The sequence below is a fragment of the Pongo abelii genome, chromosome 8 (genome assembly GCF_028885655.2).
Source record: "Pongo abelii isolate AG06213 chromosome 8, NHGRI_mPonAbe1-v2.0_pri, whole genome shotgun sequence".
Classification (NCBI taxonomy): Eukaryota; Metazoa; Chordata; class Mammalia; order Primates; family Hominidae; genus Pongo; species Pongo abelii.
Window position 1 is genome coordinate 16,619,764 of NC_071993.2, and position 26,630 is coordinate 16,646,393.

General features: G+C 41.2%; 2 protein-coding genes across 2 annotated transcripts in view; one reads left to right on the plus strand and one right to left on the minus strand.

Annotated features, from left to right (window-relative positions):
- The window catches only part of PTER (phosphotriesterase related), a gene marked incomplete at its 5' end in the record, with an annotated part of 29,702 nt that extends 23,379 nt beyond the window's left edge, over nt 1-6,323 (plus strand). Inside the window, 1 exon segment of the mRNA NM_001133311.1 lies at nt 5,494-6,323. Coding sequence (NP_001126783.1) covers nt 5,494-5,704 — 211 coding nt within the window. The 3' untranslated portion in view covers nt 5,705-6,323.
- Nucleotides 6,316-16,459, minus strand: C1QL3 (complement C1q like 3). Its single transcript, XM_024254116.3, has 2 exons — nt 14,919-16,459; nt 6,316-9,140 (listed from the first exon to the last, which is right to left on the minus strand). Exons 1-2 carry the CDS (start codon nt 15,504-15,506, stop codon nt 8,961-8,963), a joined length of 768 nt encoding a protein of 255 aa, XP_024109884.1. The 5' UTR covers nt 15,507-16,459; the 3' UTR covers nt 6,316-8,960.
- Nucleotides 16,460-26,630: the final 10,171 nt, after the last annotated feature.

The window sequence follows — 26,630 nt, forward strand, 5'->3', positions numbered from 1 at the left end:
CAAGTAATATTTGAAATGCTTTATCAAAAGTTTTCATTAAAAAGGTGATTTCAAGTTAAATGCTAAAAGTATAAGGTTTAAAGACTAAATATCATATAAAATGAATGCAGTCTTCCAAAATCGTATGTGTGATGCTAGCCAATAATTGCAGGAGTCATTCTTCGTAATCAAGTAGAAAGTTTTAGGCGTCAGTGACAGCTACCTAGTTTGGTCTTGGTCACATGGTGATAAGAAGATTGAATGAACCAAGTTAGAAAATCTAGGAGGAGAAATAAATTGGAGATTGACAAGGAAGACTTTCGTTTGGGAATATCTAAGTGTTGCTATCCAATGAAGCCCTAAGATATGGTTTGTATGTGATAGTCAAACCGTGGGAATGAATGACATCACTCAGAGAAGAGGATGAGGACAGAGACCTGGGGACAGAGACATTTAAGGAATGGAGTAGGAACCGTTGCTCAAGGAAAGGTCGAGGAGAAGTTTTCAAAATGATAACATGAGAGACATATGTTGTTATGGAAGTCAGTAGAGAGGAAGTCTCAGGGCAGAAGGGCTTGAATGCCAGTAATAAGTGACAAATATCAAGGGAAATAAAGACTGAAAAGCATCCATTGGATTTCACAATTAGGAGGCTCACATTTTATAAACAGTAAGTGCAGTCTCAGTGGAAAAGGCTTGAGAAATGGGTGGGCCATGAGGAAGAGGAGAGAGGATGTTGAGGTGACTCTTTCAAGAAGCTTGGCAGTGGAGGGAAGCAAGGAAATGGGGCTGGAGTTAGAAGTCAATAAAGGATCAAGGGAAGCTTCTAGTAAGAGTTGAGCAATGTTTATGTGACTTAAGAGCAAGAGCAGAGCCAGAGCCAGAAAGAATGAGTCCAGGGAAGTGGTGCCCATTCCACAGGGTTACTATAGAATTGACATGAAATAATGTTTTCCAAGTCTTTGTCTGAGTGTCTGGTGCAGAATATGGAAGTGTTCAATAGATGTTGACTTTAAAAACTCTGGATAGATAAGAAATATAGAGCAAGGTTTCTAAGGCGACAAATAGATGGAATCTGTGGAACAAATAGAAAGTCAATTAAAAGGATGCTTTTTCCATGGAAATGAGAGAGCACAACACAGCAATGGGGTGAATGCAAATAGAAGTCTTAGTGAGGGAAACAGGAGACTGAGGACACATGGCCACTTGTCCTCTAGTGTCTCTGTGAGGTGGACATGGTTATCTCCTGAGAAAAAAAGAGTGGATTTAGGGCAGCACCATGTAGAGCAGGAGGAAGGCTAGGAATGGCTGTCAGGTCAGTGAGAGAGATCTTGACATGGATGTGTTATGTACAAGATGTAGTTGAGTCTAGAAATCATGATTGCATGCCTGTGTATTGGCACCAATGCACATGATTTGGTGATTATTTTCCAAAAGCAAAACCGTTTTGCATTTTGGTAGTGGAACCAGAGAAGTTGTGTGCATACAAGCAGAAAATGGGAACAGTTCAAGAGATTGAGAGTTGGGATTCTATCTGAAAGAGATGGATAACAAAGGAAGGGTTGAGATGAGGGTCATGGGATCCAAGCTGGAGGGAAGAAAGCATAGAGAGGAATGGGCAGATAGACAGGAAAAGCATAGCAGGGCAAATAACTGGACTGCAGGCTTTAATGAAGTGGGTGGAGCATATATATGTGTTCAAATATATATACTGTATGTGTATGTGTATATATATATGTGTGTGTGTGTATATATACACAGTAGAAGAAGTGAGTGGAAAAAGTAGAAAAATGTAACATGATCAGAGTGGGAAACTGAAGATGGAGATTTCCGAGGGGGAGCAGTAGTTCCCTATGATAACAAGAACTAGAATATAATTATGAGAACAGAAAAGTGGTTGCAATGGAAGTAGCAAAGCGGGAATTGAGAAGTGATGTCCAGGAACCATGAGATTCAAGTATTGCTAGTTGAATAAGGCACGCTGGGTTGAGGGGAATATCTTGAGCCAGTGGTCATAGTTGGGACATCCTGAGGATCTTTCCCTGGGAAGTCACATTTATGTCTGTATGCCTTCTGCTGTCTCCAAGTACTGGCATTTGGCCTTGATCACCTCATTAATAGTACTATGCTTCAAGTTTAGTATCATTAGGGAAAGCTAGTTAATCAGTGTTGCGTTAGTTAAGTAAGATGGCAACTCTCAACTCTACATGAGCAAATGACTTCACCTGTCTTGACCAATGAAGCTGTCTTTTCTTTTAATACTCAGATCAGTTATTTGACAAGTAGATATATTGTTTCTTTGTTTATTTTTGTTTTATTATTTTAATGTACTTGCCGAGGAACCCGATTCAATACAGGTGAACCTGTTCCCCTAAAGCCCTACTAGTTAGTTTATACTCAGAGGAGACTATTCCTTGCCTAAGGGCATCTGGAATTTAAAATAGGGCAGTGCATTCAGTCATTCTCATCTTTCACAATCTCAAAAACATGATTTCCTGATCAATGCCCTCAACATATGTTTTATTTCTTTTTTCTTTCTTTCTTTCTTTTTTTTTTTTTTTTTGAGATGGAGACTCGCTCTGTCGCCCAGGCAGGAGTGCAGTGGCGCAATCTCACCTCACTGCAAGCTCTGCCTCCCAGGTTCACGCTATTCTCCTACCTCAGTCTCCCGAGTAGCTGGGACTACAGGCGCCCGCCACCACGCCCGGCTAATTTTTTGTATTTTTAGTAGAGACGGGGTTTCACCGTGTTAGCCAGGATGGTCTCGATCTCCTGACCTCGTGATCCGCCCACCTCAGCCTCCTAAAGTGCTGGGATTACAGGCGTGAGCCACCGTGCCCAGTCTCAACACATGTTTTCTAAATCATCTTGGAAATGGGAACTTTGCACTCTGGATTGCCTTTTCCCAAGCCCCTTTGTGGTAGTGAGGTGCATCTTTTGCACGCCTGTGTCTCGTATGAGGCTCCCAGACCTTCTAGAACAAGAGAAAGAAGATCTGTAAAGGAGCATCTGTGAAGGAGATAGAAGGGTCAGATGACCGATGGCTCCCCCAGCATTCCTTCTTAGCTCCTTTTGGCCATTTGTTTATCCTTTACTGTGCTAAATATAGCCATTCTGGATGTATGGAAATAATAAAAATTATTATAATATGAATGTGTGTGTATATATGTAATGCCTGTGTGCTATTCCATACATATGTATATGTATGTGTGCTTAATCTTCCTTAAATTAAACCATGCATTATCGTTTGACCCAAGGACAGCCCATGTTAAGCACTGAATGCCCTTTTGGGTTGCATGTGCTCCAGTACCCCACTGTCTTGCACACTTGGTTTTCATCATGCATCTGCAGTCCTTTTCTGAGCCATTGTAGTCTTAAACCTCTGAAGTGCATGAACACACAAGCACGCTTCTGCCTACCTCTGGTGTTCAGCACCAGAAATTCTGTGTCTAACACCTGTTTTCAATCTTCTGCTCCATTTCTCAAATCTTATTATATCTCTGCCTTTTCACACTTTGTAGTCTCTCTCTAATATTTGTTTGCAAACACTAACTCATTTGTATTTCTATAATTACCGTGATTTTTTGTCTTCTCGTCTGTAGTGGCTCCCCCTTTTCTGGCAGCATCTCTGTAACTCCTGTTCTTCCATATAATGGCACAACAGGAGAGATGATCTTTTAGTGTAAGCAGGATGGGGCAGGTTTTCTTGATAGTCAGGATATGATTGTGTGTCCAGAGCCATAACGTTATCTTTCTCATGAGATAAGTAGTCTCCAGATTCTTGACTTGATGGGCTCTAAGGATTCCCGGTTTTAAGTATGAGTATCTTGTCCTCTATACTCTTTCATTCTACTTCATGATTTGATAACATTGTGTTTCAAGGTCTTACACAAGACATCTTAGAGGAATTTGTTTATCCACATGATCTGCCTTTATAATATGAGAAATTGTATTTATCAGATAAGAAACATAGGCAAAAATTTTGGAAAATGCCCAGAAAATATCAGGGAGAAAGTGTTTCCTAAAACCTCCTATACCATGATACTTCTTTGCAGTTGTGGATCAAGGTTTGTCACCCTAAGCTTCAGCATTGTGCATGCATTCTGTCAAATCTTTGTCTTTTTATGTGATCATATAACTTATCTTAGATAATTCCCCTAAACTGAGTGTGTTCCAAAAGTAACTGCAGATCAGAACTTCAGGATATTATACAAATTTCAATGAGGCAAAAAATCTTAGTGGCACAAAAGTCATTACATGCACTTATAGGACAGGCATGGCTCTTCCCTGCTGGTGCTTGCATTCCTTTGACCTGCAGATACAAAGTCTATTCTTCCATTATAATTTATTTTAAAATATGTGTTCTCAGAGGGCAGGGCTTTGTGCTTCAGTTTTTTTGTGTGTGTAGTACCCCACGTTTTGCTCACTGTAGTAGTTATTAAATATGACTCATGTACTAGGACACCAAGAAATGCTTTTGAAACAAAAAAAGATACCTTTCAAATAATCAACCTCTGGAGGAAGGCACCGTCCATCCGTCTAGATCCACTTTAGATTCTAGACGCCAAAAAAACTATTCAGAGAATCCCATAGAAGAGCCATTGTCTGCGAGTGGCATCTTCTACCATCAAAGACCCATGGAAGTCACGACAGACACTGCCCAGAGTCCAGACACGTACAGATGGTGGCTGTCAGGAGGTGACTCACTCTACAGATTCCAGCATTTAACAAAGCAAAGAGGATTTCATTTTTAGAGAATAGTCAGGAAGCTGTTCTTTAGTCCACCGACTATAAATTTAAAGGAACAGCTTATTATTTTAGCAATCTTGCTGACATGGAAAGAAGACAGAATATATTTGTATTGGTCAGTTTCATCCAATGCTCAGAGACTACAACTAAATCAAAATTTCCATAGACTTCAAAGGGGCGAATGGTTAAAATACTGACCAACCTTTTTTCAGTGGCTTTGTAGCTTATCAAGTGCCCCTCACTTGCAGACCAACTGATTTTGCTCTCAGAATACTTTACTTGTAGTGACATTCCTTTTGTTTCCCTATTTTAATCGCAAATAGTCCTTGATATTTATTTGGTAGATAAAAGGAGAGAGCAAGAATGAGATCTGAAAAATGGGCCCACAGAGAGAGGCATTTGAGAGAGGATTGCTGAATACAAATCCAGAACAAAGTTATTTAGTGAAATGCCAAAGTGGTCATTCATCCCAACTGGCACATCCTATCAGAAGCTATCTTTAATGCAGTATTGCCAGGCGTTGTCATAAATATCACAGGTTAGAAATTTCTGTGTGCATGGAATAAGGATGTGTTCCTGCTAGGATGCAGCAATATTTTTATCATCACCACACAATATTTATTAAAGGTCTCTCAGTACACACGCCACAGTAGAAGGCAGTATCTTTACGACAAGCACAATAGGTTAATGAGTAAAAAGTCGAAAACACCCTGAAAAGCGAAAATGAAAGACAAATGCCATCTAATGAGTTAACATTTTTCACAGGGTGCGTCTCCTGGTGGAAGAGGGCTATGAAGATCGAATTCTGGTAGCACATGACATACATACGAAAACCCGGCTGATGAAATATGGAGGTCACGGCTATTCTCATATACTCACCAATGTTGTTCCTAAAATGTTGCTGAGAGGTATAACTGAGAATGTGCTTGATAAGATTCTGATAGAGAACCCTAAGCAATGGCTAACTTTCAAATAGGACGGTTGCTTATGAATTCACACCTTGAGTATAAAACTTGCAGAGAACATTCAGCGATTTCCAGTCCACTGTGAGATACTAATCAGTTACCTAGGACTAATGACTGATCATTTCCTTCTGATGAGAACTAGGAGGGTTTGCCTTCTCTGAGACCAGCTATTACAACTGTGCCTCTAGGGAGTTACTCAGCCTAATTGAGCCCTATTATTTTGCCTTAACAAAATAAATACAGAAGTACCTATTTCTAAACAATGATTTAAAGTCTATATCCTCTAAGCGGAGTTGTTGTTTTTCTCCCTAATCTATCAGCTGCACTACTTGAGAAAATTTAAAGTGTTTCTAGTTGAATTATTCCCTTCTTGAGCGATGTAATGTTTCTTGTAATATTGATGATCCTACTAATTATCCTGCGGTTCTTTAATTAATGGTTAATGAATAATATGGCACTGTAAAATAGCTTCTGCAACAAGGGAAGTTAAATTTTGAGACTTTTTCCCCAAAGGATACTGACTGTAATACGATTACCAATTCACAATGATAAAAATACTTTGAAAGGTTAATTTTATACTGTCCACCTATCTATATATTCTTCTAATAAAGTGATTTTGATATCTTTGGCTTTCTGGTATCTATTTTGCCATACATTTTGCTGTTTTGCAAAGTTTGTGTAAGAACACATAACACTACTGAATTATAAAAATTCAATCATAAAAGTCAAAATATATTACATAATATAGTTTAATGAATCATTACATTTATAACAAAGGCCACAATTTAATTAATTAGTAAGATATAATGCAAAAAAAAGAGAAATGTTTGCCTTATATATATTCCCTTTATTTCCTTTACCTTTTGTTTTTCCTTGGACCTAAACAGAGAAAATAATGCTTATTTATCTGAAGAAAAGGTCAGATCTATTGGAAATGACAGCCCGATACTAGAGCCTCCTCTTTAAAAGGTATCCAGCCCTGATATTTTGTGTAAATAAAACGTTTTTAAAAACTTTTAGTTAAAACACTTAGGTGATGGGCACTGCTGCTTATAAATTCATCTTTTGGTTGAATCCTCACTATGCTATTTGGTACCTAAAAATATTCTCCAAACCCTTGCTGCCAATTCCTCTTTGATAAATATATAGTTAATTTGAAATAAAATCCATTGCAATTCATTTATGAGTTATCTTACATATCACAAAGGCCAGTTAGAATTCGTCATTATTCTTGATGAAGAGTCTGTTTTTAATCATAAAAATCATGACAGTTACTCAGACCCAGGCATTTCAACAGAGCTAACACTACCTTCAGATAGGCACACCATGCATAACTCTTGGGAAGTTGAGCTTTGCTAAATAAAAGATATTTCTGCTGATCAAAGATGATCAAGCTTTCTGTGTATTGGAACAGAAAGTAACAAAGAGGAATGAGCCAGGAGAACAAATTAATTCCTTTAAATAAAAAAAAAAATGCAAATGTCCTTCACCAGTAAAGCAAGCAAATTTTTATAATCTCTGTTTTTGAAATCTACTTGTCACAGAGTTTTCAAAGGCAATGAAAGGGGAACAGATTTTTCATTGTAATAGTGAAAGTTGTGTGATAATTAGGAGATATCAACATGCATTTTTAATCTTTTCCTTAGATGAAAGAGATGGCTTTTGGCAGTGTGTTCTAACCAGAAAGAAAGGATTTGTATTACTCTCCAAATCTACTGTTCTGTCAGCTTCACTCCACCTGAGAAAAAAGAAAAAAAAATTGATAGCTCAAATGCATGTAATTCATAAACACTGCAAAGGAGAGCCACTTGGTGTCTGCAGTCCTCATATTAACAGTCTGTCACGGAATGCAGTTAAAGTATTGATTGGCATATGGTAATAGAGCAACTATAACCTTAACTTACAGACCTGTGAAATAAGGGGCATTTTAACCTAATACAATTAATTTTCTGGATAACTCTTAAAGAGAAGTCATTTTAACTGTTTTTGCTACTCCATATATTGTCATTCAAAATATATTTTAACCCAAAATAAGTTAAATAATTTGTGCATGTTTGTGTGTGTATATATGCATACACTTTTTTATATTAAAATTTTGAGGCTATACAGCCACTGTGCCCTGTGGAATAAAGCCATATATATATGTTTTATATGTATATGTTTTATACATATATAAAACATTTCATCTAACATATATATGTGTGTGTGAGTATATCTGTGCATGTTTAGCAGATATTTGTATAAAATATAAACACTCTGTTGTCATATCGGTTATATGCGAAATTGTTAATTTTGAAATAACCTCAGGCCACAGACTTGTAGTAATCATTTGAAGGCCTCACCTAGTGTCCCCTTGGTGACGTATGCAGCAGCTCAAATTAAACCTTTGTGCATTGGGTTATGAATAATCTTTTGTTCCAAAGATGGCAAAAGCCTCGGTTTGATTTGATACTAAAGAATAAATTTCTCTGACTTTCCCAGTGAATCTAAATGTATTCAGTTGACAAAATGGACACATAAGGGCTTTTTCTAAATACCGTACATAATTACACATTTTCACACTTAGAGGGTAATCCTATGATACACTGTCAATCTCTATTTTTAAAGACTATCACCAGAAAAGAGAGAAAAGAAAATTCATATAAGAAAAAGAAAATATGAAAATGATCATAGGCTTGGGAATTCCCTCAAATCCAGAAAATTCCAGGTTAAGGCTTGAAGTTGAATCATTCCCAGGTCTAGCTCTAAAGTTAACAAGAGTACAAGGCAAACAATTTCTTTGGGGACAAGCAGCATTATTTCAATTAGACCTTCTCCTGCAGGGTAAAAATCATTCTTCCCCACACTATGAATGGACTCCAAGTATCATAATAAGCAGGTAAACTCACAAGAACCAAAGCTGACATATGGATAAAAGCAGCAAGATCACAGTACACCAAAGTATCATATATATAGAAGAAATAATTCAATGTCTTAGATTTGTCTATAAAAATTTGTGATCTATATAGGACTTCATTCACATGGACACTAACGATAAGGAGTATTTGCTTTGGCGGTAGTGGATCACACATCTGCTTATCTTGCTTTGATATTTTTTACATAATGTTTCTGAGTGATACAGATGTGAGTCAGGTAGCATTTGATTTCCCCACATATACACAACTGAGGTGCCCTGCCATTGGCATCCCCTGGGATCCTTGATTCACTGACGTTAGCCATACGAATCCAGTGTTCAAACTCAGAATAATAATCTTAGTTTCTGCATTATCAGTCAGCATAAATAATAAATCCAGAAAACGTGCTGTATTTGTTGTTGTTTCCTCCATGGGCTTTCCCGCCATCTAATTTGATATAGACTTCGTCTCCCGGCTCCAAATGAAGAACCACACTGTTACTGGCATAGTCGTAATTCTGATCAGCATCTTGGGCAATTGCACTAGCACGCACCTATGTGAAACAGACAAGAGTTAGGATGCGTAAATGAGAATTCTCAAGTTTTCTTTTTTGCCATTCGTGTAGCATCACAAGCTGACTTGCTGCCATAGTACAGAATTTAGCATAGGAAAGTCCATGTTGACCTCAGAGCTTTATGAGGATAGTGCTGTGGCAGTTTCAGCTACATTAGTGAGAAGGAGGACAGGAAGGGACAAAATAGTGCTTCAGTGGGGACCATTCTGGCAGTCTAACTACACATTCTAAACCGTGCATACAATTTATTATCTTCCTGTATCACTCGTTTTTCTAACTCCTTCAATCCCTATGCCCAATCACATTTTGAAAAGAAACTAATAGTATTTTTTGCATTTTAATTTAAGCCAAATAGCAATATTCTAATCAGCTGTTTATGAATACAGAAGTTCAAGTTTAAGTTCAGCTGTTCACCACAATTATTAGAAAATTGAGGTATGTAATAGCTAAAAATACCCAGGAAAATACCAACTCCTCTACTACTTACAAAGAAAAAAAAAAAAGAAAAAGTCTTTTGATTTAGGGCTTTCCAAATCTAATTCATGTAAAGCCCCCTTTACCAGGCTGCTTCATAAGCTTAGCTCATTTATACATCTTTGATTATATCACCTGAGTTTTCAGAGTTCTTTTTTTCCATCATGTCTTTTTATTACTTAACTATGACATGTGCATTTAAATCAACAATTTAACCTCAACATATCTAAAAGTTAAAGGACTAAATTTTCATGCTCTGAGGCCTCTCAAGTTTGAAGAATTTTTTAATGATTTCATTGAATACCCACTTAGGAGATTCTAAATATGTGGCTTGATTTGAGGACAGAGGCTGCTTATAATCTGCCCATGGTAAGCCTGTGATCTCATTAGTGAGTTGATAGACATTTACAAACAGTCAAATTGCCTATCGTCTCATGCATTGTGGACATTCTGTCAGATCCTTAGCTCAAATTAGGCTTCATATTCATTTAGATATATTGTGATTCTGCCTTGGAAAATCTTTCAACAGGCAGACTTAGATTTGATTTATTTCAGTAAAACATCTTCTACTTTGTGGCTTGTTTCATTTCTATTCCACTATAATGATATTTCCCTGAATAACACAGCAAGTGATTTAGTGGTTTTGTAAACCTGCACTATGTAATAATGCATGATTTGGGGTACAATATGCTGGATTTTATCACTTGGCAAAATGAGAGAAATGAGACAGAAGTCAAGAATTTCCATGCATTTCTTTCAAAATTTAAATGATGAGTTTTCCAATTAAATTTTCTTGTGATATATTCTCACATTAATGCTGAAATGTTAAAAAAAAAAAAAAAAAAGGAGAAGACTCTTTAACACTGCTGAACTTGTAAAGTCATTTGAGTAGTATCTTTAAAATGTCTTTCTGGGTATCATATAGCAAAAGGAGAAAATGGCTTAAAGGATTTAGAATTGCTTAACACTGTACTAACAGGCACTAATATAATGAAAGCAATATACCATGTAATTATGCTTGGAAGCACTGACTCCAATGTATATGCCAATTTAGTAAAGTGGTCTGTTTTGACCATTAAATAATGATGCAGTCTGACTTCCTAATATTTTCTAAAGATTAATCATGAGTTTGTAGGAGTTGAATGCGTTGATTCATTAATTTCATCTAGCCATTAATTCCCAGGGAAACAAATCTACAAGAAGGATATTGCTATTATGACTTGTGTTTTTTTCTCATCTTTGGATTTTTAATGGTGAAAAAAATTAAAAACAAAATATTCATGAGCTATGTTAGTAATACATTAGTTATCAACCCATAATATACTCCTCAGCTATTACTAATAACCAGACACATTTTATTCAGTGCTTTGGGTATTTAGGACATGTTCTATGGTTACTGGGCTTTAACATGGTTTTCTACATGCAGGTACTGGAGAAACAGGACATATTAAAATTACTTGATTTAGACATAATAATCCTTTTAAAAATATAATGCCATTTTTATTCTCCAGGGTGTAACCACAAAACCAAGTGAACGTCACCATTTTTAATTCAGTAGGTGTAACCACAAAAACCTGTGAATGCATTAGAGTGATTCCACAGACTGAAAGGTTACCCTCACAGTTTCCACCACCTTTGTTGGATCAAGCCAGTGTGGTTGCTTTTTAATGAATGTAATTCTCTAAGATTTCAACCTATACTGTACCGTAAGACTGTCCCAATTAAATAATTGCCATACTCCAGTGTACCTGGCATGATTTTGGTATGGCTGCTCACCTGATCATACTCTAAAGATATAACAAGACTTGAAATTTCAAGCTCTAGTATCCAGCTCAGTGACTTCAATTCTTTCAAGCCATCAAACTATTGAGGAAGGTAATGTGTTCACCCTGGAGACTGTTTCCAGATTCCTAAATGTACAGTGATTTCAGCATTCTGTCTGGGAATAAGATCCATCCTTTCTTCAGCGCAATCTACCGATTTCTACCTAAATTTACTCCAATGTCTTTTCTTATTACAAGATAACTATTTAGATTCTGCTTTATCTTTAGTCCATATTTCTTTAACCCTAAAAAGATTATGAATTTGACATGTCATTGATCTCTCTAATAAGCGAATACCAACCCACAAACCACTCATCCTTTTAAAAATATTTCATGTTCATCGGTGCCATAACTAATAAATTTTTAAGAGTACCAACTGGTCTTTAATTATTTTATGCTTTTAATCCTGAAACAGTTTTAGTTTTCATTCGAGTGGCTTATTTATTATAGTGGCATTAGAGTGATTGTATTCAAATAGCAATTTTTCTTCATGTTTTCTGCTAAAAGGATTACCAACATTAAAGAGATTTCCTCTTTCCAAATGTAAAGCTATTTGAGTTGAACTTTTACCTTTAATATGCACTGTCATGGACTTTCAACAAATGGTAGGATTAAGTTTAGGTTGATGGCTTCATGGAGAGTATGAGAGCTTCGGTCATTTTAGGGGTATGTTTCTGTGTCTGCAATAGGTTGCATAGTTTTAGCATTATCTTATTAGTGAGGATCTATCATTAGAGATAATATTTATGGTGACATTTGTAATTTAATGAATTGCTACTGATGTTCTCGTAATTTCATTTTCACTGTACTTCTGTGGAATCATAAACAAAAGGTTAAGTGGCACATCAGGTTAATTTACTGGTCTTTGATGTTTCCATCTGTGATCTTACATTCTACACAAAGCATAAATAAAATGGCTCTCATATGGTTACAGTCCAGAAGCATTTCTCTCTCTTAGAGGGAACTGCATTTTTAGTTTAATTTTTGTGCTTCTCAAAATCCACTTAATCCATAGAACGTTACACTGACATGGATCTCTGAGTTTCTGTTTTATGAAAACAAATTAGATCAGCTCAGAGAGGGAACCTGGCATTCTAAGAAGTGATCAGACCAGAATATAATTGAAAAGCAAGAGTGAAGTATTATTTAAAATTAATAAAAAGATTTTATAAGATTTCTCATTTGTAACTGCCTGCAGACTGGACTTGACAAAATAGTTCTAATCTAGAGATAAAATTGCTTAACAGTAGTAGTGTAGTAACCATTTTCCAAAATAGTCCACAGTGAACTAAGAAAAAAATGTTTACCACTATAGATTTATTTTTCTGAATTACCTGTTGCATACCTTTTGCAGAAGTAGCAGCTTAATATTACCAATGAAAAGCATTATACATTATAAGGTCAGCTGTTTTACCTTATTATTTTTCCTGATCCTCATGGAATGTGTATGCTAGCGTGATACAAAGGAAGATTTTACACCCCAAACAATGAAATAATTTTAAAAACAAAACACACATAGAACACCTACATGGTGTTATTTTCTTCAAATCAGCGTAATATACACAGGCTCAGCAGTCTAGACATCAACACTTAAACTAATTTAAATGTATTAATCCCTGCTTTTTTCATGCAATTGCAATTTCCAGATATTTAAAGATGTGAGCATTTTTACACATTTGCTGATAAAATTGGAATCATTTCATTTCAACTGATACCTCTAAAAATCATCTCTTCAGCCCGATTGTATTTTCCAGACCTGACCTTTGAGTCAGAAGAGAGCCAATTTGCAAATAAAGGGGTGTCTCATGGCTGCCTGCTGAGGGGCTGTTCATAAGCCTTTTTGTGAGGGTGATTCAATAGCTCCATTCTGGTACAGTGAGTCCTGCCCGTTTTAGCCATTTGCCTATAACTGTTTTACTGCTCTGTGAATAATTTTTATTTATCTTAATATTATTTTCATGCATAATAACGATAATAAACAACCCTGTCAGTGCCTCCTGGTGGCCATTTTTCCTCTTTTTGTTCTGTGTCCTGAGGGTCCCTTAAGCTATTTGTAGGATAGGGTAGAGAACAGGACGTTTTTTGTCTTTTTTCTCTCTTACGAATTTAGGACTTTTTTTTTTTTTTTTTTTTTTTTTTGGTCTGTCACTTTTGAAAGAATTCTGGCCCTGAAGTAGGTCTTCCGAATCCTGCTTGAATGGTGCTTAACAGAAACCTGGGTTATAGCTAAGAATCTCTGAATGTCCAGGGGTCGAGTTACCTAAAGCCCAATAGACCTCGTTAAGTCAAAGTTGCTGCAGGAGAGGAGGTCTCTTGATGGCGATGCCAGGGTCGCGGGCCATCCCCTATGCCACTCAATAAGCAAAGTTAAAACCGAGAAACTCAGCCCACACCGCAGGCTGCAGGCTGCAAGGCCTCGCCTCAGTGGCTACTGATTCGGCGTGCACAGAAGGTCCCATTACACTTTTAGGTAGTTACAAATATTATTTTCCTCCTCTGACTAAGAGATCAGACAAGCTTCGGTTTTGCAATGGCCTCGAATTTCTCCACAGTAAAGTGGCCCCAGCAGAATACTGCAGACCCATGCGTAGCCCTTGTAGCGGCGCCGACCGGCTCAGGGAATCAAATCCTCTTGGCCGGCTGGTCCAGAGGCCCGATAGACCCGGGGCTGGGCTCGAACCGGTCGTCCCCCAGGCCACCTGCCTGAGCGTCCTCCGACTCCACAGAGAGTTTGGGTTCTGAGTCTGGCTGCGCGCTGTGTTTCACCGCATGAACCCCCGAATCTCAACTATTCTTTTTGTTATCAGCACTCCTTGACTCTCCCATCCGCTATTTTTTGGCTGAAAACGAAACTGGAGTTTGCACCTTGAAATTGACTATATGTGAGTTTCATGGCCTGGGACACCGCAAGGACTCGGCGACGGCGGGCCCCACGGTCGCTCCTCCGCTGTGGCTGCGCCCTGCTTGGACTCATTCCTTCGGGGCCCTTGTTTCTCCCTTGGGCCTTTGTCTAACCACCCCGGAGTCGGTCACCCTGCCACGCCCATTCCGGACTCCCCCAGCCCTCTCCACTCCCCAGAAAGCCTGTAAGCGACCCTATGCTGCGGAGGATCCCACGGCCAGGGGTCGCTTCCCGCGCCGGGACTCCCCAGCGCACGAGCTGTCCCGGGGACCCAGCTCCCGGCTTCCCGCCCCTCGAGGGTCGCGCTCGCAGGCGCGCGCACCGATCGAGGGTCCCAGACTCCGGAACCGCCCTCTCCAGGCCGCGGGGCGCCCTCCTGCGCGCACGACCCCCGCCTCTCCAGGGCGGGACGGCGTTCCCCCTCGCCGTCGCTCCGGGGAGCCCGGCCGCCGCGCCCTTCCTCCGCGGGCTCCCACCCCCATTTCCGGGGTCTCCTCCCTCTCGCTCGCACCTTCCCGCGCTCCCTCCCCGCCCTCCCCGCCGCCCGCCCGCGCTCACCTGGTTGTTTTTGCAGAGATCAGCCCACATGCTGGTGCCGTCCCCTCCGCGCATCAGGACGTGGTAGGTGAAGAAGTAGATGCCCGGGATGGAGCAGGTGAACTTGCCGGTGGTGGGGTCGTAGTGGTTTCCGAGGTTGGTGACCACGTCGTCGAACTTGAGCACCTCGTAGCCTTCGTGCTGCCGCTTGAGGCCGGCGTAGAAGGCGATCTTGGGCACCGTGCTGTAGGTGGCGGCGCTGATGGCCCCGGCCGCGTTCAGGCCGGGCGCCCCGGGCGGGCCCGGCAGGCCTTGGCGGCCCGGCTCGCCCTTCTCGCCCGGGGGCCCCATGGGGCCCGGTGGCCCGGGCTCTCCGGGGGGCCCGCGCGGACCCGCCTTTCCGGGCCGGCCGGCCTCGCCTTTGGGGCCCTGGATGAAGGTGGGCAGGGACTGCATGAGGCCGCGGTCGGGTGTGGCAGCGGTGCTGGGCGCCTTGGTGCCCCCGTAGGGGTCGCAGACCATGCGGCAGGTGCCCAGCATCTCGTAGTGCGCCGACGTGCCGGCCGAGCTCACCAGCACCGGGATGAGGATCACCAGCAGCAGCACCATCACCACCCCCAGCGCCCCGGCGGCGATCAGGCGCCTCCTGCTGCCCACCAGCCGGCTCAGCGCGGGGCGATCCTCTTGTCTGCTTTTGGACAGAATTTTGAAGGTTGGGCGGGGACCTCTTCAGAGCCGAAAACAACCCCCTGCGAACCCCAACTCCCCTGGGCGGGCGTGCGCCGGCCGCTGCTGCCGACTCCTGCTCCCCCCGCGGAGGCTGCGGCTGGGGAGGGATCGCGGGCGCCCAGTGACTTGAGCCGAAGTCCCGAGCCCGGGGTGGGGGCCGGGGGAGGGGTGCGCGGGGCGCCCTCGCCTCCCGGGAGCTCCTTCGCACCTGTGGCTGCAGCCGGCGCCGGCGCGGCCACCGGGAGGGCAGAGCCAGCCACCGCCGCCTCCTGAGCTCTCCCGGGCAGCTCACACTTTTATGCCGCCGCCGCCTGCGATCGACTTTTCCGTTTTTGCAGACTGCGCCAGTTCGCACCAACTTTCCGTCTGAAGTTGCCTTTTTCTGCCTCCTCCTCCTCTTCTTTCGCTCGCTCAGTTCGCCCGTCCGCTGCCTTTTTTTTTTTTTATTTCCTCCTTTCTCTCTTCCTCCTTTGCCACCACCACAACTCGAATAGACGCGCACCCCAAAGCCCCGCGTGGGCCCGGGCGTCCCCCGGGTGCGCCCAGCGGCGGCGGCGGCGGGCACGGTCGGCACGGCGAGGCTCAAAGCTGGGGCGGAGGAGCGAGCGAGCAGCGGCGAGCGCCTCACGGCCGGGAGCGGAGCGAGAGAGAGACTGAAGGCAGAATTCTGCCTGGGTACCACCTGCCAGGAGAAGAGGAGGCTGACAAACGCGCGCCGGAGCAATTTATAGGCACCCAAGGCACAGAGGAAGGGGAGCCGCTTTGGCATCTCATTGCAGCATCTGCTCTGCTCATCCCACTCAGAGAGAGTTTGGCATTACTCTGACAATGTGGGATTTTTTTTTCGGCCTCTCTTTTTTTCTCTCTCTGCACATGGATGAGCAGTGAGATTCTGAATACTCCCTTGCTGAACCAAGCGATGGCAGGTCCTGCTGGACCCACCTGGCGGAGGGAGACAGCTGTGCGACAGCTTTCAGGGCTCAAGGGTCACACCTAAGTCCCAGATTTCCCCACTGCCGGCAGCCCCAGTTGGAGGGTGGAGGTGAAGGTTGAAAGGAGGGTGGCTGAGTTGACAGTGTTTCTTTGCTAGCTCCTCTACAATCAGTGCTTCAGGTGTTTTCAAAATGCCACTGTTAACAGAAGGAGGGCCTTTTAGAATTTTCCAGATGGTAGATGTGATTTTCTTTTAACCTGATGGTTTTCCTCCTCTGCCTTCTAAATGAATAAGATGTTACCCTAAGAACAGTGAGGTATGTTGAAAAGCCAAAGAACATTTCTGAATGATTTTAAATGAACATGTCCACCGCATCTGGGGGAGGAGGGGGTTGGTCCTTTTTACAAATGCTGCACCGTGGTGAGCGCATACATATGTACTCTACTTACAGGCTTACAGTTCTAGCAGTCTTTCAGGGGATGCTGCCAATGGCCCTAAAGTTGCATTTACTTAAAGTCGCTAAATGTACGAGAAATAATCACTTGTCAAAATGGCGTCAAAAGATCAAGCAAGGAGCTTTTACACAAGTGCTGGGCAAGGTCTTTTCCTAGAATATGGAAAGAGTTCTATAAGCTCCATAGCAGATTTCCCGAATGTACATTGAGGGAGGGGAGAAGTAGGAGAAATACAAGAAAGAAGAGCCCCCATTCTCAGTGGGTGAGCTGCAGAAGACACAGCATGGTTTATCATATTACTGGAAGGCCTCCAGGGTAGATATCAGGCAAGTTACCCCACCAACAAATACATAAGACACACAAGAATGGCTTTAAGTAAATAAGTAGAATTGATTCCTAAATCATACTTCTGCATTCAGGAGCAACAGATGTCAATCAAACGTAGGTGACATTTGCTTGTCAATACGAGGATGATGGCTGGGAAGACGGCGACTTATTACATCAGGGTGAGAATCTGCAATGAGAAAAGCAGGAACAAATAAGACTACAGCAAGCAAACAGTAACATCCTGGGTGACGATCAGCAGCCTGTGATCTTGTCTGCGGGTGTCACAGCATGGACTTCTCCTTTCCTCCCTGTGCCTCAACCTCCCCGCCCCCCCAGCCTACTCCAGTCCATCCCACCAGTTTAGTTCTTTCTTTCCTTCTTCTCTGTTTCAAAACAAAATAAGGTCAAATGAGCAGACAGAAGGAAACAAAGATTGATTGATTCTTTTATGAGAAATGTCAGTAGCTCCTTGAGGCCTTGGCTGGGAGAATCAACCCTAAAAGATGTGCTGTGTGGCTCAGCGGGGTGGGGGTCTCCACCTCCTGGCTACTGACAGAGCCACACTGCTCCTGGTATTGGAAAATAGGCCTTCCCACTTCTCAAGCCCTTAACTTTTATTTTAGGGTAGTGGTTTTATAAATGCGCGCCTATTGTGCGGGCATAATTATACACATATTTCCATAATATTTTTGTTCACATGAGCTGCCTTATTTTCATATTTTTAAGGAGCAAACACAAAATAAGTTCTCTCCTGGCCATAATACTTACTTTCGTAACACACCTTCTGGATTGCTTCTTAAAAGTCACCTTCCTTTTGGAGGACAAAATGGTGAGGTTTGCTGCCAGCACGGGGCGGGGCGGGGGTAGGATATTAATAAAACTCTGATGCACCAAATTATCAAATTTCATAAGGCCTCTCTATTGCTATGAAGAGTTCTGTAGGTGACACAAAAGGAGTTTTTAAAAGGTAGAGATGTACAGAGAAGTTCTCATCAAAACCTCAAGCTATGTGGAGTTTTCCCATTGACTAACACTTAAGATATATTAGAGTCGAATGCTCATAAAATGCTCATCAATGTTTATAAAATATTAGAATTGAAATGGACCCTCTGTTTATGCAGATGATGAGACCGAAACAGAGAGCTTCCAGGAGGATCAGCGCCATTCAACGAGCTTGCTGCTGTACTCCCCTCTACACAATATGGATATATCCCATCCCAGCCAGAGACTGGCCATACTAGTTCTAGTAACTGAGGCTTTCCTCCTTCTACTTTCTCTGACGCCAAAGCAAATTTAATTTTGCAAGTGAGTGCCCTCACATTTTAAAGCTCTGCTGAGATTTAGAAAGGCACTCAGTAGTCATCATTCATCATGAAGGCACTCCCTCCCAGGCCACGTGGCTGACCCCAGACTTTCTATTAACTGCACAAGCCTGTGCAACGCATGGATATTTGGCTCTGTAGTGAAGCAAATTTAAATTCTTGGTCTCCTTCCTCTCCTCTAGAAGTGTCTCACTGTGCACTTTGGGGGAACCTTTTGGTTCCCCCACGATTTTCGAGGATGACTTGGTAGTAAACGAACTTATGGCTGGTTATTGACACTTTCTACTGCTTGAATTTCCCAGAAGCTTCTCTGCAAAGTTACTCGCGCTTCAGCTCTTGTTCTGACAGTTTGGATAAACCATCTGATATGGCATATTACTCATCATCTTTATATATATAATAATAGAAAATGTGTCAATTAAAAAAATATTTGATTTTCTTCAGTCCTCATTAGAGAACCAAGTTTTCTCTCATATTCGATAAGAATCTTGGAAGTGGGCCCTGGAATCTCATTTCTGCAGTATCTCCCAACCATCTCTCAAGAAAACACCAGGCCCCCTACTCCCATTCCACCTGTACCTGGGCCTTGAGGACCCTCCAGAGGATGAAATCTAATCCAGAAAGCCGTGATCGTGGTTGGATCACAATCCTGTGATTTTCATCTTCCCCACATCATTTCTGTTGCTTTCGGAGAGCTGAGCAGATCCTAAGCACGCGACTCCCACACAGACATTCACGGCCATCCATTAATCATTATTGAGTATCTACGGACAGCACAGCCCTACACTGGGCTCTTACCAGGCAGACAAATATTTAGTCATGAAAATGATTTCCAAATCCAGCAGCACTTAAGCAGAAATAGCATTTCTTAGAACAGGAAAAAAAAAATAATAAATTAACAAACCCAAGGACTGTCTAGAGAATCAGACATAAAAAATACAAAAAAAAAAAATTGGGACTAGATCCGCTATTTACCTTTAATTTTGTGGTCTCCAAATTGCATTTCAGAACATATACTCCTTTGACTGAAGAATTGTACATTTCTAACCAGAAAGCGTCTGCCTGGAGTTATGTAGTGAAGCCGTATATCCTTATGGCTTTGGAATCAGATGGGTCTTAATTTGAATACTAGCTTCCTCATTTAGGAGCTGTGAAAGTTACTTAATCTCCCAGAGGCTCGATTTCCATTTCTGTAAAGTGGAAATAACACTAATACCTAAATTATAGGGTTGTAGTGAAGATTAAGTGAGTTAATGCATATAATTACAATGGTACCCAACTTATAATAAGAGCCTAATAACTGCCAACTGTCAACTTAGTATATTGTAGGACTAATGAGTAGTGTATGCCTATGAATTGAGTGGAAGAATGCAAGGCTTAGTAAAGGAAGCTGAAACCAAAGGGCCTGACTTAAGACAAATGGCATAAAATGAATGGTAAGTATGTTAGACTTAGATAAAACTGAGGGGAACATGAAAGTTCTCCAGGAGAGTTGCTGAGGTGTACTCTCCTGTAATATCAAGCAAAACAAAACTCAAAACTCAAAACAAGGATCACATGACCCTTCTCCAAAGTAAGAAGACAAAGTTTTATATCAAGGTCATTTGAATTCATTGCGCTTTGATAGCCCAAGTTTTCAGATGTAAGACCTAGTAGGATGTATTAATACATGCTTTTTGTCCTCTAGGAATTCCGCAAGTCAACAAGTTGCAAATATACTTAAAAATTATTGAGGTCGTTATTCAGGAACTGTTTCTGTGGATAACAATTCTCAAAAAAGCAAACATACCAGAGAGGGCTGCTTTGTTTTGTTGTTTGTTTTTTGTTTTGGGGGTTGGTTTTTTTTGTTTTTTGTTTTTTGTTTTTTTTGAGACAGGGTCCCACTCCATCACTCAGGATGGAGTGCAGTGGCATTATATCGGCTCACTGCAACATCTGCCTCCCAGGTTCAAGGGATTCTCGTGCCTCAGTCTCCTAAATAGCTGGGATTACAGGCATGCACCCCATACCAGCTAATTTTTGTGTATATATATGTATTTTTAAATAGAGACAGGGTTTCACAATGTTGTCCAGTCTGGTCTCGAACTCCCGGCCTCAAATTATCCAACAGCCTTGGCCTCCCTAAGTGTTGGGATTACAAGAATGAGCCACTGAGCCCGGCCCCACTTTGTACATGAACCAGAAGAGCAGTCACTCTGAAAGACACCTAAGTCATAGACACATTTCTAGGGAATTTTCAACACGAAACTCTCCATAGAAGGCAAGTTGGAAAGCTAGCTTGGCAGGTGTATTGTCAAAAATTATTGAACCGCTAAATGGAGATGGTTACCAGCACATTACAGAAGACTCAATGTAAAATGTATGGCTTCATGTTGGTCCAAAATTCTAACTATATCAGTCAAGAGAAGGATGAAATCTCAAGTATGGATGTGACACTTTATACCTGCCGTAGGTAGAATGTTCAATCTGTTGACCTTACTTGATGTAGAATTAAAGGAAAAGTTACCAAGAATGAGATCTGAGAGCTTAGCAAGTCCTCCTAAGCTATAGCCATGATAACTCATCATACAAGGAAAATAAGTGAATTCGAAGAACTAAAAGCAACTGCCATTAGATTACAGGGAACTTTCAAACAAAAGATATATCATAGGAAGTCAGGTGAGAAGCTGTCAACTGGGCAGGCAGTGATGAGAATCGTAGTTGTCTTATTGTACTGTTCTGTTTTGTTCAAAAAACCTAAAGCATCAAGCATTTTGAAAGCAGAGTTTGCAGAGAGCCCCCAACAGAGCCAGAACTTGCCAAGAGCGACTGAGATTTCTAGAATCTGGCTCTTAAAGTAATAAGGCTGGAGGAGACATGAACACCAAGGGAAAGTATATTCAGCCCCACTCCTATGTGAACGTAGCTTCAGAGCAAGTCACCTTCAACGAGGAGCGGCACATCCTGTAAACAAATACCATGCCTCTTGGGTACTTATGTGCAAATAGACATACCAGCTTTTCCCTAATGCAGGCAGTCTCTTGGGGATAGTTCTGTAACATGTAAAAATAGATGTAATTTGAAACCATAATCCTAAAAGTAAATTGTGAAGGTATTTTAGATTTGTAATAAGTTGCAGGAGGAGAAGAGAGAAGACAAAAGTAACCTATTGCAAGTGGCTGTATGTTCCACATAAGTAGTTGTATACCTCAGTGTTTCCCATTGAAAGTAGCTGTAACAATTCATGCTTTAATTCATTAATCAATAATTTAATCTCTGGCTCTGGAAAGTGGAAAAATTCTGTAAAAGTTGGTCCTACTTAGGTGGAGATTTGGAGCTTTCGTTTTTCCCGGATTAGTCAAGATACAAGTGGAAATCCTTACACCTGCCAATACCCACAAAGGCATCTATGTTTTCACACAGGCCCCTCTAATTACATATCAGCAGTTAAGAGGTTTCTCCCATTCTAGCCACTTCTAAGATGCTAATGATCCTGGGAGTTTTAGCCTTTTGTTGCCTGCTGCTGCGGTGTTTGAACCATTCCAGTAAGCCAGCAACTTTGCAGGGACAAGGACAGAGGTAAGATTTGTTTGTTTGGTTGGTTGGTTGGTTGGTTTTTGTTTTGTTATCAATGGGTGAAAAAAAGTTAAAACTATCGATTAAATTAATGGATTACCTGAACATGTCTATTATCCAATAGGATATCCATTATCCATTATGTATTTACATTTGTGTGTATGCCTTCCATTATACATATGTATATTATTTCTTTTACATTTACTCTTAAGAATTTGTTTTTGTAGGTAGGCAGAGGGTCTCAATGGCTACATAATGAGGGTCAGATATTGAGTACCCATGATGGTTTCTTTTTGTCCAAAGCCCCAGTACATAGGAACATAGTTCTGTCATGACACAGACAAGCGACTGGCCCTCTGCCCATGTTCCCCGGGAATGAGGGTGCATTCAGCCTCAGTGGCAGTTTTTGTAAAAGTTCTTGAACAGAAAAGAGAAAAAAATTAGGAGCGAATTAAAAGGGATTTTAGGAGAAGTGTCCTCAGCAAAAATGCACTGGGCCAAGCACGGTGGCTCATGCTTGTAATCCCGGTACTTTGGGAGGCCAAGGCAGGAGGGTCACTTGAGTCCAGGAGTTCGAGACCAGCCTGGGCAACATAGGGAGACTTCATCTCTATGAAAAATAAAATAAAAAATTAGCCAGGCCTGGTGCTGTGATGGTGTCACTGCACTGCAGCTTGGGCAACAAACTGAGACCCTCTCTGTCTCAAAAATAAAACATTTTTTTTTAAAAATCATGCACTAAATCTAAACTACACAATCAAGCTTTCTTCAGAAATTCTGAAAGAGCCAGTAGGCCCTAATCCAATGTTTTAATCTCATGTTTGACTGCACTGGCTAGAATGAATTCTCTGGGTATATCCATTCTATTGTCTTCTCATTAATGTGTAATGTTTAGTTCAATTTAATTTAAAACATGCAAGAAGAGAAGTGGACTTTGCTGTCCATTTCCCTTCCTCCAGCCTTTCCCATCTCCAAACTGTCTCACACGGGGCACCAGTGGTCATCTTCCTATATCAACTGCTCACAGCCTGTGCCCACTCAGCTCAGAAACAATGATATCTTTCCTTGTTGTCAACATTGTCAGAAAGCCTGACTCCGTGTTGCCAAGCCCTGCACCATGGGCGCTAAGCTTCTCTAAATTCCCAGGTTTCATCTTCATAACTGGCCCTCTCTTCTACTCCATTGTTCAGTTATCGAGTATTTACACCTTAAATGACCTTGTCATTTCTCATTTTGCCTTCCCCTTGACTCTTTCAATCCACCTCCTCCCTCTCTCTCTTTTTTTTTTTTTTTTAAGACAGTGTCTCATTTTGCAGTCCAGGCTGTAATGCAGTGGTGCAATCATGGCTCACTGCAGCATCCAGCATCCAGCCTCCAGCATCCAGGTTCAGGCAATCCTCCCATCTCAGCCTCCCAAGTAGCTGGAACCACAAGTACTTGCCACCTCACCAGGCATTTTTTTTTTTTTTTTTGTAGAGATGAGGTCTTACTTACCCAGGCTGGTCTCAAGCTCCCAGCCTCAAGTAATACTCCCGCCTCCACCTCCCAAAGTGCTACAGTTACAGACGTCAGCTACCACGCCTGGCTCTCAGTCCTCCTGATCTTATTACTCTTTCAAGACCCTGCTGCAAAGTCACCTCCTTCCCCCATCTCTCCACCCTGAGCCCCGAACTGCCAACCACTGGATCTTTCTTCCCTGTGCTCCCAAGCACGTTGAATGTCTCCTCCTGAAAACACTTACCTCATTCTGCTTTTGCCGTATACCCTCATCCTTTTTCCTGTTATTGAGAGAAATACGAAGTCTCTTAATCTCTGGTCTCCAACCCCACCCTCACTCCCACACCCAGGCACCAAGGACACATTTACTAAGGCTAAATACATGTTTGTTTATTTGAATGGCTGAATTGGGAACAAACAGCCCAGCTTGCAAAATATTCTATAAATTTAAGAAACCTAGATGTAGTGAACAAGCCTGGACAGAAAATTAGGCATTTCTATGACCCACTTTCCCTAAAGGACTGGACACTCTTTCAACTCTGCCAGGGAGGTTAGATTAAGAGCCAGCTTAGTGTCAATTCTTTACAAAAGAAGTAAAGATAAGAACAGAGAGATAACTTGCACAAGAGTTGGAGTTTAAAATGTATTAGGGCCTTGGATGTCAGACCTTATATGTGATGGGAAGGGATGCTTGCAGATCCGCTGATATTTGGAACTGGTTCTAATAGTTTAAATATATGATTGGATTTGTTTCACTATCGTATTTTCTAAATGTCTCACACCGTGTGTGTGGTGGAAGCAGAGATTGCACTGTGGTCACTGGAAGAGAACATGACTTTCTCACAGATCTCTGCCCAAGATCGTGGCCGTATGAACCATCTAAATTATGTACCTCAGTGGATATTCTATGAGGTTCTTCATCTCATCTCTTTAAGGTTTGTGGACAAGTATTTTGTCTATACCCTAGACATACAAAATAGTTTTTTTTTAATAAAAATAAGAGACCTACAGTTATGTGGCTGAAAGAAGGGCCACAGAAAAGAAGGAATTGTACCAGAAGTGCTATGTCAAGGATGATAGCTGCTATATAGGAAATAAAAATACTTTCTGAGTTTCCCAATAGCCAAGGCAAAAAGGGAAACACTACAAGTTACCCTTATCTTATGATTTTTTAAAATAAACATTCCAGTTTTGCATGAGAGAGGAGATTTTTTCCTATCACAGAATTCTGGGAAGAATTTATCAAGCGAGGGATATAAAATAATATCATGGATACTAATTAAAGGTGGTTTTATAGAAAATAAAGAAATTACAGACGTCAGCTACAATTACAGACGTCAGCTACCATGCCCAGCTCTCACTCCTCCTGGTCTTATCACTCTTTCAAGACCCTGCTGCAAAGTCACCTCCTTCCCCCATCTCTCCCCCCTGAGCCCCGAACTGCCGACCACTGGATCTTTCTTCCTTGTGCTCCCAAGCACGTTGAATGTCTCCTCCTGAAAACACTTACCTCATTCTGCTTTTGCTCATTGCTTCTCAATGAGGAACTAAAGCAGTTCAAGTCTTACCCAGTTCACCATTTCCTAGAACACCTTGAAATTCATTCAAAGAAAGCTGACATGTTGAATAAGAGGCAAATACTACCCCAAGAAAATGCACAATTAGCAAGAACAGAATGGATGGGATAGATTGAAGAGCAGAGACTGAACTTTCCACCAGAAGGAGTGACAACTCGTTTTCAAATAAAAAGCAAAAGTGCAGTAAATGCTATCACTGGAGCGATGAGACTCAGCTAGAACGAATGCAAATAAATTCCACATTTCTGTTTCTCTTCAGTAAGTAATTTGAAAAGATCAGTCAAATGTGTGTGACTAGCTACAGAAAAAAAAAATTAAACAATTTGGCAGATTTGTTCCCAAGTCATGCCTACAATATTTTGACCCGTGAATTACTACAGATATAAAAATGTTACTACTCGCATTATAAAAACACAACCTTGAGCAAATAGGAAGTTAACAAAATCACACTGAAATCTTCAATTTTGAAAACAGAAAATGATTCTCAACACTATTTGATAATGATATTCATCACCGCTGGGAACTACTCTAATAAAAAATTAACAATTGTATGCACCCTCTTTGAATTTGCAAGCACTGATCTACTTACTGCAAATATAAAAGCCATTTCCCCCTCACATTTACTTTGTAACTTATAATTAGAAAATTTATTTCAACCGCAGTAACTCCTTAATTTGCCCTATAGTAAGTCATTGCATAATTACTCAAAGTCTCCAAAATACAGACAAGGATATGCAAGGTAAAGCCATCACCGTATTCTTGAGACAGCCAATGAATTTTCTGAAGATTTTTGAGCATTCAGTATAGTAAGAATTTTAATGATCTTCAGCTCCTCTTAAATCTAGACACAAATATGGAAATGTATATTGTGCAATGCAAATGAACTGGAAATGGGTTCAGTGGAAGGTACTGCCATCCCTGGGATGGTTGCATTAATACTCAGGACCAAAAACTGCTCAAAAGGTAACACTCTTCTATCAGCAAAAGAGAACAGGCAAACTGCTCTAACAAAATAATAAACTATGTGTCCAAACAGGGGAAGTAAATACTTTTACATAACACAAAAGAGAATGGAATTAGGGAGAAAAAAATGCAGGAATGTGCCAGGCATGGTGGCTTATACCTGTAATCCCAGCACTTTGGGAGATTGAGGCAAGAGGATAGCATGAGTCCAGAAGTTCGAGACCAGCCTAGACAACACAGTGAGACTCTGTCTCTACAGAATTTATTTTTTTTTTTTAATTAACCAGGCATAGTGGCATGTGACTGTAGTCCCAGCTACTTGGGAGGCTGACGTGGGAGGATTGCGTGAGTTTGGGAGGTTGAGGGTACAAGGA

What these genes read in the sequence shown, in the direction of transcription:
- C1QL3 (XM_024254116.3), bottom strand. Translation starts at nt 15,506, where the DNA reads ATGGTGCTGCTGCTGGTGATCCTCATCCCGGTGCTGGTGAGCTCGGCC. An exon ending in ATCTCTGCAAAAACAACCAG is followed by an intron (nt 9,141 to 14,918) that starts GTGAGCGCGGGC and finishes TGTTTCACATAG; the next exon opens with GTGCGTGCTAGTGCAATTGC.